The sequence below is a fragment of the Lampris incognitus genome, chromosome 4 (assembly GCF_029633865.1).
Source record: "Lampris incognitus isolate fLamInc1 chromosome 4, fLamInc1.hap2, whole genome shotgun sequence".
Lineage (NCBI taxonomy): Eukaryota > Metazoa > Chordata > Actinopteri > Lampriformes > Lampridae > Lampris > Lampris incognitus.
In genome coordinates, this window is record NC_079214.1 from 37,246,652 (window position 1) to 37,266,383 (window position 19,732).

At 40.7% G+C, this 19,732-nt stretch overlaps 1 protein-coding gene across 1 annotated transcript in view; it reads left to right on the top strand.

Moving 5' to 3' along the window:
* si:ch211-186j3.6 (neural-cadherin) overlaps nt 1-19,732 on the top strand; it is a 666,499-nt gene that overhangs the window by 252,250 nt on the left and 394,517 nt on the right. Inside the window, 1 exon segment of the mRNA XM_056278708.1 lies at nt 6,427-6,569. Coding sequence (XP_056134683.1) covers nt 6,427-6,569 — 143 coding nt within the window.

The following is a 19,732-nucleotide window of genomic DNA, read 5'->3' on the forward strand; positions in this document are numbered from 1 at the left end:
AGCTTTATCTGTCCACCAAACCTACTTCCACTCTTCTGCCCACTTCCCTTTCTGACTGCTTACTAGAAATTAAATCCTGGTTTTCATACCACTTCCTCAAACTTAATAGTGATAAAACAGGTCCTGTTAGTTGGCATTAAATCTACTTTGGCCAAAACTGATAGTTTTTCTCTTACTATTGACAATTCTATAGTTCCCCCATCGCCTCAGGTTAAGAGTATGGGTGTCATCCTGGACAGCACATTATCTTTTGAAGCCCACATCAACAATGTTACTCGGTCCGCATACTTCCACCTACGCAATATTAATCATCTTCGGCCGTCACTTACACCTAAAAGCACAGCCATACTCACTCACACCCTGTTTACATCCCATATTGACTACTGTAATTCTATCCTCTTTGGTCTTCACCTGAAGTGTCTTCATAAGCTTCACTTGGTCCAGAATTCAGCTGTCTGTATCATTACCAGAACGCCTTCTATAGATCATATCACTCCTGTTCTTCAGCAACTCCATTGGCTTCCTGTTATATACCATATTGACTTCAAGATCCTGCTCCTCACCCTTAAGGTCCTTAATAACTTAGCTTCTTCATATCTTTCCGAACTCCTTCATATCCACACGCCCTCCTGCACTCTCAGATCCTCTTCTGCTCTCCAACTCACTTCACCATCAGCCCGCTTGACTACCATGGGGCCTATAGCCTTCAGTTGTTCTGCCCCCCGCCTATGGAACTTTCCCACAAGAAATTTACAACATTGACTCTTTCAACCTTCAAGTCCCATCTCAAAATGTACCTTTTAAAACTGGCGTATTCAGTGTGATCCACGCTTCATTGAATTTTGTGCAGATGTTGATTATATACTTATCTGTTGTGTTAACTTTTTATTGTCTACCCTGCTTTGTTTTGATTTTACACTGTCTGATAAAGGGCTGTTTGTTTGTTTTTTTGTTTTTTTTTACTGTGTTCTGTAAGGTGTCCTTGAGTGTTTTGAAAGGCACCCACAAATAAAATGCATTGTTATTATTATTATACATACATACATGCATACATACATACATTCAGACACATGACATTCTCAGCAGAACCTTCTGACTCAGATCTGCCACTTCCCTGCATGGTTTCACTTCCTGGTGTGGGAAAAAAAAGGCTACATTCCATCTAGAAGCTGTCACTCTCCCATCTGGACCTTATCACCTAAAATCAAACGAGAAAACAACCCTCACTGCCTCCCTGCATTACATGTCTTCAGTGTGGGGGTGTGTGTTGGTGGATGCAATATGCAGACTTGCACATGTGTATGAGTACAGGAGAGAGACTGTGACTTTGGTAACAAAGCACATGACTGAATTCTATCTTACATCATGTGAACAGTAATTTAAACCACATAGTCTCATGGTCTGTCACCTGAAATGATAGTGAGTTTAATTGGAACATTGTATTTATCATCAAAATAATATCACAACATAGAAATTTGAGGAATTTGAGACTTGTTCTGAAGAACTAAGCTTTGCCCCTAATCCATACTACACACTAACACTATCAAGTATGTCATATGTACCAATCTTCATTATACTATTTTGACACTATGTCAAAAAGGAACATATAACCAGTTTTGTACTAACAGGAGATGATGCAACATGTGTGCCGACAGGACTGTGACAGGGAATCTGCCATATTTCAATTAAAATAATTGGTAAAATGTTGTTTGGGTTTATTAGAGTTTTGTTTTCATTCATTATTATTTTATTGTTCTCCTTGCCAGAGACACTCTTGTAGACGAAAGTCAAGTTTCAGCTTGTTTTTTCTTAGCCATGTAGACTGTAGCAAAAAATGTATATAGGGCTGGCTTGTTGCTTGGCATTGCCATCAGCTATTTTTTTTTAAATGTTCCATCGCCTCTGTTTCTGGAACATGTTGCATTATGGGACAATAGCATCCACCAACGACACACTCAAAAATTAAGCAGATTTTTGGCATCCGGGTGGCGTAGTAGTTTATTTTGTTGCCTACAAACATTGGGATCACCGGTTCGAATCCCTGTGTTACCTCCAGCTTGGTCGGGCGTCCCCACTGACACAATTGGCCATTTCTGCGGTTGGGAAGCCAGATGTGGGTATGTGTCCTGGTTGCTACACTAGCACCTCCTCTGGTGTGTCAAGGCACCTGTCCAGGGGGGAGGGGTAGCTTGGGGGGAATAGCGTGCTCCTCCCTTGCGCTTCTTCCCCCTGGCGAAACTCCTCACTGTCAGGTGAAAAGAAGCGGCTGGTGACTTCATGTATCGGAGGAGGGATGTGGTAGGCTGCAGCCCTCCCCGGGTCAGCAGAGGGGGTGTAACAGCGACCAGGATGGTTCAGAAGAGTGGGGTAATTGGGCAAGTACAATTGGGGAGAAAAAGGGGGAAAAATCGAGTAGATTTTTTATGAATCTTATACATTTGAGGTGTACTTCATTTTGTCTTTAAACATTACTTACTCAAAACACAATTATAATTAGTATGTAGTATGTATTTGGAAAACAGGGGAAGACAAACTAGAGAAATGCATGTTAGGTTACTTGGAAATGCTGAACTGCCCACAGGTGTGATTTTTGCGTGTCAGGTCTGTAGTGGACGGGTAACCTCTACAGGGTAGCTCCCTGCTTACTGCCCACTGCATAATGGGACAGACTTCTGTCTGCTGCAGTCCTGCATTGGTTTAAGCCAGGATAGGAAATAGATGGATGGATGGAAAGAACCTCTGGTGGATTTGATGAAGCAAGATGGATGTTAATGGAGATGGTGGAACGTTTTCCTCACTACTGCAGGGAAATTGAGCAGTGCCAATACTTTTTGTAACATCAACCATTGATGCAGATACATGCTGTTTGCAATCACCATAATTGTGGCCCTACTCCATTTGACTCCATTGTGTGGCTAGTCTATCTGAATCTATAATGCAGAAATGCTGAGCATCTGGGGAGCCGCAATGAAATGGGCTCAGTGGCCTGGTCTAAAAGATGTATGTGAATTGTACCGAGTAATTCTTTAGCTTCTGTTAGTTTGCCACGACTGTTCAGGCAAAAATATGCAAGACTTCCTGCCCACATTCAGCGGAGATAAATGCAAGCAATTATCTAATGATCTTTGAAATAACATCCTTAAATCCTATGTGGAAGCCAATCAATGTGCCTCAGGTACCTTCAAAGAGACTCCATAATAGAGAGACATTGCAGAGTGGATCTCTCTCTTTGGCCAACTTGTGTATTGATCCGGGTGTAAGTGCAGAACTTGTAATGCTATGCGTTGAAACAACACAAATATGACATTGAAATTCTACAAACAGAATAGATGAATGCCACGTCACTAGTGCCAGACAAAGATGGCGCAGATGTCATCACAGGCTGCACAGAAAGAAAGCAGTGACAGTACATGATTACAGTCTTTAGCTCCTAATGAGAATGTCTTCTCCTATACACGTATGTTTAAGTAAGAGAAATAGGCTATAGTCTTCCAGGCTCGGGTAGACCGATGGTTGGATGCAGACGAGTATGTCGGGCTTTAGTTTACACTGAGAGTTTCCTCATGTGTGCATAAGTGAGAGCATGCATATGTGTTTGTGTCCCTATGTGTGTGTTCATTTGTGTTTATGTGTGTTGGATTGGCAGAAAGTATTTGGTAAACGAAAGCACAGTAGAACAAGCAGATCGGTCTGCTTTAGGTGATAACTCACAGTTCATAACTCAGTGGAGTGAAAAACAGCTTGGTGTGCTTACGTTTGAATTGTGTGTGTATTTGCATGTGTGTGTATAATCCATCATTCTTGTTACTTGTTTAGCGTTACATCATGGAAGGGAAATGCAGGTGGTGTGTTACACTCAATGTTGTGCCTGCAGAAAATATTCAACCTATATTTTTCCATGTTACTGTCTGAAATTTAATACATCGGAAGTATTTTTTTCTCTTCACTAAATATTCACATAAATCCAAGTGATATAGGAAACAAAAACATATTTGAGAACTTTGTCCCTTTGAATATGAAATACGAACAAAAATGTTAAATATTTGTTACCAATTTTTTTCACAAACCCCTTTGTATGCCATTTGACTGGCTCTGACATAGTTGTTATGTAGTTCTTTTATATGAATAAACAGAAATCAACCTGGTTTGTTTGTTGACAGGTTTACCTCTGGCCTTCAAACATCCAACGCTAAACCTGTTTATATATGCATATATAGTTGTCGGTTTTTGTCAATTATTTAGGGGTAGAGACATAATTTAGATATATATTGATTGGACCTTTCTAGCCAAGAAATATCACCTATGGATTATTTATTTCAGTAGTATTCCCATCAAGGTTTAGACTAAAGGATGACTTCTGACTCCAACCCAACTTGAACCATCCTGATAAGGTTTGTGTTACTGATGCAACTGTAATGATTTGGAGAGTCATACAAATCCATGTCAAGGTTGACCAGTCAGTTAGCTCCAATTGCTTTAAAACTGAAATGCTGATCAAGAACTGTTAGATCATTTAAGCGCATTTTAATCTAAAAAAATATTATAAACATACCAATCTACATAATAGTAAAATACTGTTCTTATTGCTAGTTATTGTTGTGTGCATGGTACTGCTAAGCACAATTTTGCATAAATTGCATAAACTGATTGAAAAGCAAGTTGAAAACAAACAATGTCCATCCGTCCATTACCCTAGCCGCTCATCCCAATAGGGGCTGCACGATGCTGGAGCCTATCCCAGCAGTCATTGGGCGGCAGGCGGGGAGACACCCTGGACAGGCTGCCAGTCCATCACAGGGCCGACACACATTTACACTTAGAGACAATTTAGTAAGGCCGATTCACCTGACCTACATGTATTTGTATATCAATGTATTTCACAAAAATTATTTCACTAACCAAACTCATATTTGTTACATCTTCTGTCTTGAAAATGTGGCTCTAAGCCTTCCACACCCTATGCTTGTGGTGTTTGCAATGTAGAGCTTTAAATCGCTACTTTTGCTGTCATTGGAAGGGAGGGGGCACACTAGAAGTTTTAAAGGATGCTTATATGCTCCATTTGTCAGTGATGAATGATTTTCAAAATTGTGGAGAATCTTCACCAGTCTGCGCAAAATAGGGCAGGTCACCATTGAGAGTCAGCACGCATTGTCTTGTAGTGTGCCGGGGTTTACTATTCAAATCGCTCGTTTCCCTATCCAGTCGGAGTTGTCATGATTATATCAAGCATGTTAGGGTTTTTTTGAGTGAAATCTGGATAATTCTGAGCTGTCCTGTGTGTGCCTCGATGACTGCAGCCAGAACAAGTGTGCTTATATATGATTATACTTGGTGAAAATCATGTCGAAAAAACGTGTGATGCTATGTCTTCCCCCAGTCGATCAGGACTTTAAAAGTCCTCTAGTGTCTCAAGTTGCTAATGATAACACTGTTGGTTGAATGCCTAAAAGGTAATTTTAGTCATGATTGCTGTCCTATCTTAGTTGCTTTTCTCTTCCACTGGCTCACCTGAAGCATTCGTTCTTTCCTCAGTTTTCTATCATAAACAAGATAGCATAACATAAAAAATAATAAACCTATTTATCCCTGTGGGGATGTTGAAATTATATTATACTGTAAAAGCAAGCACAAAAAGCAAAATCTGCTCATGACTCAGTCTGCTCATGACTCAGTCATTACTAGTGCCCCTGAGGGTAGTGATGCACACAACCAGTGGGCCAGAGGTGGAGCATTTTATGAAACGATGTGACAGCTGCTTCTTGGAGTTACAATTAAGACCGAAGCTGTGTTGCTTTTAGGTAAAATTACCATGACTTGTAACCCCTTGTGGCAATAAGAAGTATGATACGAATTATACATCAAACTCCAGGACTGCATTGGGATTGGGATCCCATGGGACCTTACACAAATCTCGTGGGAGTGGGCAGTTTTAATTTTGAGAGTGGTTGGTCCAAATATAAACGGCAGGTCCGCTACATTATTACTGACAGGAATGCATCTCTTTATTAATACTACACAGTAAATAGACGTGTTATCCCTGCGAGACGGGAGAAGACACAAAATCCGTGGAAATCTATTGTGCGGGCGTGAATGGTCAAAATGTTTGCGGGTGTGGGCAGGAGTGTAACACACAGATTGAGGAAGTGGGCGGTAATGGTCAGAAATCCAGCAGGAGCGGGACTAAGAAAAAACTGCACAGGGCTCTACTTCAAAGATCCAGAACTTTGTCTTTTTTTTTTTTGGTGGGGGGCCTGTGTTATAATGGGGAATTTATAAAATTTGCAATGCCTAATGTTATTGGCTGCGTGATGAGTTGAAACAAAACCGGTGATCTTTCTCCATCAGGGCTTCAATGCACACCAATAGAAACCAATTTGGGTCAATGCTTTTAGGTTTTTAATGTGATTGCTTTGGTTTCAACAGCTATCGGACATTTGTCTCAGAGGATGCGGGCCCCAACACACTTGTTGCTACAGTGCTGGCCAAGGACCCTGATGGTGATGGGATCACGTATAGACTCACCTCTGGCAACGAGGAGGGTAACTTTGTCATTGACAGCCAGAAAGGTAAGACCAATTTGTTTATTACCAACTGCCGTTATTTTGGTCCCCCTGCCACCCCATTCTCCTTTCTACAGTCTATCCTTGTTTCTACTTCCAACCAAATGTATTTTCACTTGTAAAATATATGTGGACAAGGGAGATTTAATGGTATATTTTTTGGGGAGAGAAAACAAAATAACAGAAGCTAATTATTTAAGGAATAAAGAAAACAAAACAATGCTTTATGGTATTAACAGTGGACTTAATTTCAAGTCAGTTTTATTTGTGTAGCCCAATATCACAAATTACAAATTTGCCTCAGTGGGCTTTACAGCAACATAACATCCTGCCCTTAGACCCTCAATCGGATAAGGGACAACTCCCTAAAAAAACCCTTTAATAGGGAGAAAAAAAGTAGGAAGAAACCTCAGAGAGAGCAACAGAGGAGGGATCTCTCTCCCAAGACGGACAATGTGCAATGGATGTTGTGTTTACACAATTTACACAATACAACATTGAACCAGGATAACAGAATTATAATGGAATCATAAGATATATGAAGAATATGATGAGGAGGATGCCAAGCAGTGTCCAGATTTCACCGGAACAGCCTAGGACCCGAGTCACGCGACCACCGTCACCATGGAGACCTGACGGAAGGACAGACTACACAAGCACGCAAGAGAGACACACATCACACCATTCACATATGTGGGAAAAGAGAAAGCAGAAGACATTTTGAGAGAGAGGAAAGATGTGTGAAAAGAGAACAGTTTGCAATAGTCAATAATCTATATGCTATAACCTCATCAGCAGAACAGTACTTGGTAACTTAATTCAACTCAAAACTTTATTGCAGACTCAGGGTCCATAACAGACAAAGACATGGTTAAAAAAAAATCATTGAGACAGAAACCAACCCGCCATGCAGTACAGGTTGTGAAGTACTCAATTTAAAGGTAACTAATTGTAGGCTAAGGAGTTTTATGTTTGGATTTAAAGGACTCAACAGGCTCCGATTATCTAATGGCAGCAGGCAGGTTATTCCACAAGAACAGGGCCCGATAGGAAAAGGCCCTGCCACACGCTGACTTCTTTTTAACTTTGGGTACACACAGCAGCCCTGTATTTTGACAGCGGAGAGGTCGAGATGGAATGTATGGTTTAAGGAGATCAGACAGGTATGATGGGGCAAGCCCATTTAGGATTTTATAAGTCAGCAGAAGCACCTTGAAGTCTGATCTAACTTGGATATGCTGCCCTTTTTAAACAAGTAACATAATTAGAAAATTATCAGTCCCCACCTTTAATCCTCTACTGCTCCGGAAAATAATAAAATAAACAAAACCAAGGGAAATCAATGTTTTTTTTTTCTTTTTCTTCGCTGAATTCCTTCTGTTTTTTATTTTACCATACTTTCCTTCTGCCCTCCTTGCTGTGTTTGAAGTTCAGTTAGTCAAACAGTCCCTTTTGTATATTTTGTTGTCCTATATCCATTCTTAGTTGATGTCATGCTTGACCAGATTTCACCTTTCCTGTGAGAAGTTATGCTGAGGTTGTATCCAAACAGGGCGATAATGTGAGATCCCTGTCTAACCAGTGAAAAGATGAGGAGTGTTGTGTTTTTCCAGTCTCTGCCTCCATCGTTGCAAAATGCCATTGGAGGTTTACAGTCATGCCTCAGCCTCTTCTGGAAGCAATCTGAAATAGGAAACTGGGCTGCTGATGTGGGAAGTGCAAGGGAGGGGTGTGTGTGTGTGGGGGGGGGTAATCTCATAGCCATTTGACCCTTTTGTAAATTGCCACCTCTGCTGAATATGTGTATCACATTAAAAAGGGTAATACGATGACTTTTACAAATTAAATTACTCAAAACTTCAAGGCACAATTTCCTCTGTTCACATGCAATGATATTTGCTTTCAGCTGATAGTGGCACTGGTTTTATCAAGAAGGGAGAATACTTGCAGCTGATAACCATAAGCCTGCCTTAAATGATAGAGAGATTATCTGTCTCACCTTGCCATTCACATCAGTTGCCTATGGTTGTATTAACATTATACAAAATTTCCCTGCGTTTATGTATTATCAAACAACATTTTTATCAATTTTGCATCTTATAAAAAAATCAAGGTGCGAGCGAATCCCTAAATGTATCTAACTGTTGTAATTTTCTGTATTTTCAAAGAGTATGCAATCTGTTTAGAAAATTTGTATTTTATTATTAGATGTGCACATTATCCGTCTTATCATCTATCTGCATGGTCAAGACATGATCATCTATCTCAAGTGTAATTGCTGTTCACATTTATATGCGACATCATCCTCATTTGTATTTATCCATGTAATAAGCCTTTGTGATGAAAAAAAAATTCCCTGCTTTGGGGAATTGCCTAAAAAAAAAATCACCAAAGTGATACATCATAATGATTTATTAAACACCAGTTTTACCTAATGGCTTCTATTATAACGTTTTCACTTGTTAGCACAACTCTACCAGGTGGAGTATTAGGTTGGTATGAATAGCATAATATACAGTGCTGCTTGAAAGTTTGTGAACCCTCCAGACATGGTCACTGTTTTTGTAAAAAACATTAAAATAAGCTTATTACACATACATCCAAATCCCAATTTGTAAAGCACACCTTCCAAATAATGGACACACACACAAAAAGAGATATATTTTCATTATTTAATTCAACAAAGGTAGTTTATTTCATAAAAACTGAAAATGTAACATGTGCAAAAGTATGTGAACCCTTGTATTAGTAGCTTGTGGCTCCTCCTTTGAGGCCATTACTTCAACCAAACGTCTTCTGTAACCACTAACCAGTCTCTCGCATCTGCTTATGGGGATTTTTGCCCACTCCTCCTTGCAGAACTAAGCCAGTTGAGAGAGGTTGGAGGGACATATGGTATGTACCAACTTCTTCAGGTCTCGCCACAACATTCCAATTGGATTAAGGTCCGGACTTTGACTGGGCCAATCCAGAGTACGGATCCTCTTTCTCTGAAGCCATTCCTTTGTAGTTTTGCTGGAATGCTTTGGGTCATTGTCTTGTTGCATAATCCATTTTCGTCCCAGCTTCAACTCCCTGACTGATGGCAGGAGATTCTGGTCAAGAATTTGTTGATATGCCGGAGAATTCATGGTTCCTTGGATAATATGGAGTCGTCGAGGTCCAGAAGTAGAAAAGCAGCCCCAGACCTTCACATTTCCACCACCATGCTTCACTGTTGGGAGGAGGTTCTTTTCTTCTTATGCAGTGTTGGCTTTTCTCCAAACTTGTTGGTTTTGATTATGACCAAATAATTCTATTTTGGACTCGTCTGTCCAGAGAATGGACTTCCAGATGGCCTCTGGTTTGTCCAAGTGCTCTCTGGCAAAGTTGAAACAGGCAGCTTTGTTCTTTTTTGAGAGCAGAGGCTTCCTTCTAGCAACCCTCCCATGAATGTCATGGCGATTCAATTTTCGTCTGATTGTAGACGCATGCACATTTGTCCCAGATGCTACCAGAGAGGTCTGCAACTCTCTAGAGGTGATGTGTGGGTTGGCCTTTACGTGATTTATTATTTTTCTGGTGCTTCTGGGTGATAGTTTTGATGGGCGTCCACTTCTAGGCAGAGTTGCTGTCATATTGAAGGCCCTTCATTTGTAAATTATTTGTCTTACAGTGGATGGATGGAGCTGGATCTTTTGGAGATGGTCTTATAGCCCTCCCCAGACTGATGGGCTGTCACTACCCTCTTCTTCATGTCCTTGGATATCTCCTTTGCTCTTGGCATTGTTGATTTGTATGGGACCACAGTGGTTTGGTTGGTTTCCTCTCTCTTTTAATTAGTGCAGGCCAAACCCTTTCCCAAGGATGTCTCATTTCATTGGTCTGCTTAAATGATTAATTAAGCACCCAAATGTGTTTCACCACAGTCTGTTACCTGCTTGACTTAACCAATGCAGCTGGGGGTTCACTTGCTTTTGCACATACACTAATTCCATGTTTCATATAGTTTTTGGGCTACTTAAACAAGTCCCACTAAACGAGTACATGCAATTGATAAACATATATCTGACATTTCATACATAAAAACTGGTGATGATAAAATAAGAAAATCATGGTAAAACAACAGAAACATCTAAACTGCTCAAGGGGTTCACATACTTTCAAGCAGCACTGTATATCGTGTTAGCCTTCAAAGGCATATGGATCAGTAGATTTTGGCTCAAAAGCTTAAAGTTAGCAGGAAATACTACTACTACAACTACTACTTTTGGCTGCTTCCGTTAGGGGTCACCACAGCGGATCATACGTTTCCATCTCTTCCTGTCCTCTGCATCTTCCTCTTTCACACCACTTTTGGCTGCTTCTGTTAGGGGTCGCCACAGCGGATCATACGTTTCCATCGCTTCCTGTCCTCTGCATCTTCCTCTTTCACACCAGACACCTCCTGTTTGGTCTCTCTCTTTTCCTCTCCCCTGGCAGCTCCATATTCAGCATCCTTCTCCCAATATACCCAGCATCTCTCTTCCACACATGTCCAAGCCATCTCAATCTTGCCTCTCTTGCTTTGTCTCCAAACCGTCCAACCTGAGCGGTCCTTCTAATATACTCGTTCCTAATCCTGTCCTCCTTTGTCACTCCCAATGAAAATCTTAGCATCTTCAACTCTGCCACCTCCAGCTCTGCCTCCTGCCAGTGCCACTGTCTCCAAACCATATAACATAGCTGGTCTCACAACCATCTTATAAACCTTCCCAGGTTTAAGGTTTTGTAAACCTTTTTTTCTTTGCAGGACATACTGCATGAAAAAAATAAATACACACAAGGGTTTTACTTCAAGTCCCATGCATTATGTATGCAAACACTGAGTATATTAAAATGATCTACAGTGGAGACTTGTTTTTATCACACCATCTCTGCTATTCTTACCATTTTGTTTGTGCATCCTCTGAATAACTATTTTCATTGAAGTTTATGACTTTTTATATCTGTGTCCTCACCAGTCAAGCCAAAGGTTGAAATAAAAAACTGAACTGCAATTGTGTACTTATATGTTAGTATGCACACATAGGCTTTTTGAACGGTTTGTCTGAATCAAAGTGTTGCCACATATTTCATAAATGGTTGTATTGTGATCCATTTTCTCTCTAAGGGCACTGTTTAATTATTAAAACACCTTTAAGATTGTTACCGTGGAACAAGAGAGGCACACACTGTACTCTTGCTCTCTCTCCCTCCCACCTCCTCTCTGTCGCAGTGATGAAAATCGTTTATTGCTTCTTCTCTCCTCCTATCACCGGCTCACCCATTTCTCCTAAGTGTCGTCAATCATTCACACTCGATTATTTTTCTTACCCTGTCTTGGCAGGGCGGCACCGCTAGTCCCTCTTCGCCATGTTAATTTGCCCATAACTCATTCAAGGATACAATGTGTTTTCACTGGGTTTAACGTGCCTGTTAGAATTAAAACGGGTCGATCGATATTATGATCACACTTCCTATTAAAACCCATAAATATAGGCACACCCACTTCTATGGGAGAGGATGTATTTACCCAGAGCTCAGGGGACCAGTGGTGCCACTAAACGGCTTGAGTTCCTCCGCTGGAGTGGTTGGCAGAGCTGTTTTTCCTGCAGAGGGTTTATTGTAGTTTGTTAAAGAGAATTTCTTGGGTGGAGGAGGTTCTATTACGAAGCTTGGAGTAGAGTCCCAGATAAGTGGTGACGAGGCCATGTTTGTCTACCTGTCACTCTATCTCTGTATCTTAGTCTTATCCTTCCAACCCTTTCCTCCCATCTCATTTGGTTTGATGCCCTGACCTATTTCTGAGCCCTCACTTTATGTAACATGACCTCATTGTTACACCCCTGTTTTTCTCACCGGATCCCCCTGACAAATACATTATGTTCTCTCTCTCTGTATCTCTCTCTCTCCCCCTCGCTCTGTCGCTGTCTCTCTCTCTCTCTCTCTCCCCTTTGCTCTGCCTCTGTCCCTCTCTATCTCTCTCTGTCCCTCTCTCTCTGTCGCTGTCTCTCTCTCTCTCTGTCTCTCACTCTCCTCTGCCCTCCTCCTTCCTCACTCATTTCACAGCTCGCTCTCTTACCCCTTCTTTCACTTTTTGTGTATCCCTATGTATTTTGCTCTCTGTCTACACTCCTTTTCTGTCTCTCTTTTGGTTTCTTTGCCCTAGCTGGCTGTCTGCAGTTTTGCAGCGTGATGTTGATCAGAGATAACACTGAGAGAGAGCCTCTCACATGCCCTCCCTCTCCATCCTCTCCATTCCTCCACCTCACCCTGTCTGTCCCCACCACCTCCTTCCCCTCCGCACGCCACAACTCCCTGCCAATCCAACCCATCCCTCTGTACATCACTCTCTCCCCTTCTTACTCTGAATTCCCTTACTCTGTGCTCAGACACCCCCCCCCTTTTCTCCTCCCTTTTCCCTCCCAGCCCCCCTCATGTGAAGTGACGGCTGCTCATTGACCCCTGAAGAAACAACTTCTCCATCTCTGATGAGCAATGATATGTGCTGGCCCTGTTACAGACCACACGTGGGCACACTCACATGCATGTATGCACACGGTGTCAGACTGACTGACACACACACACACACACACACACACACACACACACACACACACACACACACACACACACACACACACACATTTCACCCTAACTCATACGGTGGAGACAAATATCTACAAGATTAAAACAGACGTGCACTGTATGCTAGAAACTTCAAAATGTCCTAAAAACCATTTCCATGTCCCATTTTCAACCACTTACCCAGCATGTGTTGCTTTTGTTGAAAGCTTTTAGACCCCGTTGGATCTTTATGCCAATCAGAGACCGAGAGAAGTAGGCATAGAACATATGGACGCCCTCCAATGCTCTGTATATGCATTATGCTGTACAGTCCTTGGATCTCCTCTCTGCTTGCTACCTTTATTAAACTGGTCGCATTTAGCTGGCCGCTGTCTCCATTCATCATGCTTGAATGCACTCTCCCACTACCACAAGAGTAGTCTGCTGTGTGTACTGCTGTGTGTACTGAGGGTCAATGGGTTGGATGTATGGTTGGGGGGTGATAATGTTTTTTGTATATCTCTCATTAAGGTTACTTTTACCCCAAAAATAAAACAGCACCAGTTTATTCAGAGATGAGGACAGTGGATTTCTAAGTGTCAATACAAAAAGTTTTTGTTCGAGAAAAAAAAAAGTTTGAAGTTTTAACAGTTGAAACTGTTATTAGGAAATAATTTAGACACAGCACTTGGCATTATGATAATGACTGCCAGAAGTTGTGCCACCAAAAGAAAAATAAATCTATATTGACAGTTTTAAAACTTTAAATGTGCTACAATTTTCTTTTAAAGTTTTCATCAACCTTGTGCTGTTTGTTTGTCGATAACAAACATAATTGCTGTTGTTTGAGACTTGGAGTGCTTCTCTGTTCATTGTGATCTCTTTTAAGCTTGTACTGCAATTTATTCCTTGTTGGCCTAGCCACAAACCATACAATGGGCTATTTGCATGTGGATAATGACAATTCAGGATAAATCTATCCTGCCTGTTGTCCTTTCGGGAAATGAGCAAATTGTTTTATTTAAAATTTTATTTTACAATCCTGTGGAGGCACACAATTGAGAGATATTGCCAGAATACCAGTCAGGTGCTAAAATGGCCCCAACTTCTAGTTAAAGTCATGAACAATGGTAGAAATCAATAGCTCATAATGACGGACTGGCGGTTTGTATGAGATTTAAACAAAGGTTTGGGCAAACCTGGGAAGAGAAATGTGAGGTTGAATTGGCCTGTAAGGGCTCCTGTAGATCAGGAGTCATAGTTCTGGTGGGACAGCTTGTCCTGAAGTACCAGAACCAGGCTAAGGCCCATGTTAACCTTACTGTGAAGACCTGCTGCCATACTCCTCATTTCTTGGTTGAATACATGTTGGAGACCGGGTCTAATTTCTCACCAACTGCCTCACTTCCAACTTACACCATTGCTTATTTTCAAGATATCAAGTTTGGGTAAAGAGTTGTTTCACAGGAAATTGTTTGACTTACTCACTTTCTTAAAATGGACAAATATGGCTGTGAATGTTATTTGAACATAATACGGGTACATGGAAATGGCTGTTATGACAGGGGTCCTGACCTGTTGTTCTGTGTTTAAGAAAGGGAAAATAAAGTCATATAGCTTACAACTTCTTTCTTCACTTTTAGAATTTATTTTGTATGTTTCATCAAGTGAGTTTGAGTGACATAATATTATGTACATGTCCTAAATGTAGAATGCAGAGAAACCAAGGATGATATGGAAGAATTTAAAGGAAGATGAGCAAGTTACAATTAAAGAAAAAAAAACAGTCCAAGTGCAATATTATTCAAACTTGTTATATCAAACAATTATTTATACATTATCAGTTTCTTTTGTCTCAGTTTGATTTTAGATTATAGCTAGAAAACATGGTACATGTTCCCACAAGCCATTCGATATTTGAACATTAAAATGGAAACCTAGCTGTTTGTTTTAGGCACATACTTTAGGTGTGTGTGTGTGTGTGCTTTTGCTTGTGCTTATTTGTGTCTAACGTGTGTGTGTGTGTAACATGCCCTCCATAAGGCTGGACCCCTTCCACCTCCTGTGTGCTGTGAATTAGAATGAACTGCTCTCTCTCTTTCCCCCTCCCCCCTTCCCCCTTCCTTCTTTATTCTCAGAGATATCCACCCATCCACAAACAAGCATTCATTCTGAGAACATTGCTAGAAAACCAACACAGCAGTAGTGTGGACTGCAGTCTCTTTTGAAACAGGAAACACACAGAAGTATATACGTTACCACGACTATTAACACATATACCCACAGAGACCAAACACAAATACCTATCCAGTTCAGCAATTCTACATATGCCAATTAGATCTGAGGAGAAAACGGCTTCACAATGAATAGTCCACTACAACCGATACAGGATTTACAAAGTATTGCTGTATTTTTCATTCTCTTTTTCTCTCCCTTTCCTTTTCACTCCCTCTCTCATTTCTCGCTGCCGTGCTCATCTTGAAAGCTGAAAGCCTCATGTTCAAGACAAGTTTCTGTCTTAGTTCTTTCTCATTTTCCAATGCATTAAACTGGCAAACACACTCGTATTCAGTGTTTGACAGGAATTTACTGCCCTTTCATGTCCTGGCTCTGATCTCACCAACCATTCATTCTTCTCTGATAAACAGAGAGAGAGATTATATGAATATACTCACAACATCTCTCTCTCTCTCTCTCTCTCTCTCTCTCTCTCTCTCTCTCTCTCTCTCTCTCTCTCTCTCAATTCAATTCAATATTTGCTTTATTGGCATGACATACGTTTTGTACATATTGACAAAGCATGTAAAACAACAGCACAACAGCAACAACAATGATGTAATAACAGCAACAACAACAATGATTATGATCTCTCTCTCTCTCTCTCTCTCTCTCTCTCTCTCTCTCTCTCTCTCTCTCTCTCTCTCTCTCACACACACACACACACACACACACACACACACACACACACACACACACACACACACAAAGGGTAAGGATATACATATTGTGAATCCAGTTTCAGGCAGCATATCTTGGTAAAAAACCATTGAAATGAACACGACAATAGCATTCCCCCTCTGTGTCCGAAGATAAGTAAGAACATAATAAGTGTGTGCAACACTTAGCCCACGCATACACTCACACACTCTCCATTTCTCTTTCTTTCTCTCTCTCTTTTTCTTTCTCTCTCTCTCTCACTCTCACACACACAGACACACACACAATGTAAACAAACTACCAAAGGCTGAGATGAATGCAGAGCGAAGAAGAGTCATTCATAGTAGTGCAGGTGATGCAGATGGGTCACTTACACCAGAAAAAATAAGTCACATAAAGAGAGAGATATAGAGAGGGTGAAATGGAGATGTCGACACCAAGGAGAAAAAGGAATGACAATCAAGTTTGAAATTCATATGTTGAGCATATTTAACAAACTCTACCAAGTGGGAGAAAAATGGCATCAAGTCCATCTGTCTACCATGAAGTTATCTTCATACATTTGCTTCCTTTTCCTAATATTTACCAGAGAAAATACTTCAGTCAGTATTGAATGAAACATGAATGTGTGTTCCAAACAGCACTTAGGGCTTGACAAAAGGAAATGAATGTCTTTAAGGAAATGAATTTCTTAAGCTATTAAAATTTTTGAATTTTTAACAAATCCTTGGTGCTTCAAAGCTATTAAATGACGTAAAAACAGTGAAAGGAGTTTCTGAGCAGCACTTGTCAATATATTTTAGGTTTATAGATAAAAGACAAATGCTTGGGTTTTGATATTAAAACATAGATGTGAAGTTGAAAACACTGAGTTTCCTACATGACTGCAGTTGCTTTTTCCTTAACGATCATGGCAGGAAAACTGTTCATTTTCACTACTAATTCACTGACAGTGTATGGGTCTTGGGGCGAAAGGAGATCTGTCTTAAGTAAAACACAAGATCTTGATTAAAAAAAAAATAAATGCTTGAATTTTGATGTCGGCTCTTATATATTTAAAGGTAGTGTGAGTAGGATTTGTCGGTTGAGTTTTGTAAACACAACATTCAAAGTTGCCCCCCCCCCGGCTCAACGTCGCCAGAAGGACACGCCCACTGACCACAGTTTCCAGAACACATTCCAGTGTACAGGCCAAATCCGCATCGTTCTTCATCGCCATCCTCTTCAGTGCTCACCAGCGGGTGAAAGACAAACCCAGAGTCACTCTCGTTGTGGAGCGAGCTTTGTCCGCTTCGCGTTTCGCCTCGCTATATTTGCATCTTTCCAGTGCTGTGTCTGCCATTGTCATAGTTTCCACTTGGATGAGTGCTTACGATCTCGATCTGGCACCTAGTCGCTACGTTTTTAGAGTCCTGCAACCCAAAGGTTAATGCCCAGAAATGTCCCGTGCACAGCAAAATAATAAAAATGAGAAAATACAGGCAGAGGACAGGGTCCCTGCAGATACAGATACCACCATACATATATGGATAATAAGTGATGATTGAGAGGGGTTATTTTTGTATGAGTCTATACATTGATTTTTAGGAAAATCCTACTCGTTCTATCGTTAAGGAAGCAAGATTGAATCTAGTAATGATAAGGTAGGAAAAAGTCAGATGTGGGGTAGCAACAGGGAAGGGTGGGGGGCGCAGGGGGGTTAACCATGGCTAAGAGGCTTTTTGGTCAAGATGAGAGCAGGGGTGGGGTATGGAGTAGAATTTTTTTTTTTAAATAAGTCTCAGTTGCTGCAAAATCATCTGAGGGAATGACAAGCTGATAAGTGTAGCAAAGCAGACCTCATTGAACAAATAGGTGTTATTTGTACTTTCTCCTTCGCTCCCTGCATCTCATACATTTTCAGTACAAATGGGTGTCCTTCCAGTGAAAGTGACATACCGTTGAACCGGTATGATGCAAGAGATATCGCTTTGTACCCATAAACATTCAGCAGCAATCAAACTGATTTATCCGTCTTTGTGTCTTTGAGCGTTTTGTGTGTTTGATGCCAATCTAATCATTAGTTCAACATTTCAAGGATAACATTTAGCTGAATCGGGTGACAAGGATCATTTTGAGGTATTTGTGAGTTGTATTACAGTACGCTTAAACATTGAAGCCAGTCAATGAGAGCGAGTGAATGCGCGTGAGTTGATTATCTAGAAATATCCAGAGGCATTTCAAGGTATCTGATATTGTTCACCGGCAATGCGAGACAAAGCAATCACTCCATCCAAGGACTAAACACCATCCATTTGAAAGACAGTGTGTTAAGGGCTGGGCTTCATATTGTACACTAGGACTGGATACTAATTCAATATTGTCTTTTATCATCTCTCAGTGGCATTGCATCAGGATGGGATTCTGTTATTGTCGTGTTGTGTATTGCACGACAATAACATGTATCACAATTCTGTTGTCCAAATAAATGATGGAATAGAAATTGAAATCTAGAAATTCTCACAAAATGAGGTCTCAAGTATGTGAGGGAGTATTATTTCAAAATTAGTTTAGGTTTGATGCTTTACCAAACAGTTTTACCAAACATTATCAAACAGTTGGAGTTATAAACATGTTATTTTTTTGATACGTAGGGTGGATATTGTGATACGTTTGTTTAACATTTCCATAAAGAAGTTTCATGGTCTCCAGTGTTTGCTGGCAATACTTGTGCAATTGAGAAAGGCTGCATAACTATTAGACTTGTTTGATGAAATTAAACTTTTATTTAAGGCTTATAATAAACCATTTTGTGAAGCAGATGTGGTTCAGTCCAACATGGTCTGGGCTGTTTTTTTTTTTTCTAACAAAACCATTTATACATGAGTATTGGTAACAAAAGTTTTGGGTCCAGTATTACAAGTGAAAAGCGAAGGATGTGTAGTAGGTAAGGGCAGTCAAGGATATAGATGGAAATGTGCTGACAAGTGAGGAGTGTGTTGAGAAGGTGGAAGGAGTACTTTGACGGGCTGATGAAGGAAGAAAATAAGAGCAAGAGAAGGTTGGATGATGTGGGGGTGGTGAATGAGGAAGTACGGCAGATTAACAAGGAGGAAGTGAGGGCAGCTATGAAGAGGATGAATAGTAGAAAGGCAGTTGGTCCAGATTACATACCTGTGGAGGCATGGAGATGTTTAGAAGAGATGGCAGTGGAGTTTTTAACTAGATTGTTTAACACAAAATTAGAAAGTGAGAGGATGCCTGAGGAGTGGAGAAGTATACTGGTACTGATTTTCAAGAATAAGGGTGATGTGCAAAACTGTAGCAACTACAGAGGTATAAAGTTAATCAGCCACAGCATGAAAATATAGGAAAGAGTAATAGAAGCTAGGTTGAGAGGAGAGGTGATGATCAGCGAGCAGCAATATGGTTTCATGCCACAAAAGAGCTCCACAGATGCGATGTTTGCTTTGAGAGTGTTTAATGAGAAGTATAGAGAAGGCCAGAAGGAGTTACATTGTGTCTTTGTGGATTTAGAGAAAGCATATGACAGGGTGCCAAGAGAGGAGGTGTGGTATTGTATGAGGAAGTCGAGAGTTGTGGAGAAGTATGTAGCAGTGGTGCAGGATATGTATGAGGGGAAGTGTGACAGTGGTGAGATGTGTGGTCAGAAAGACAAATGGATT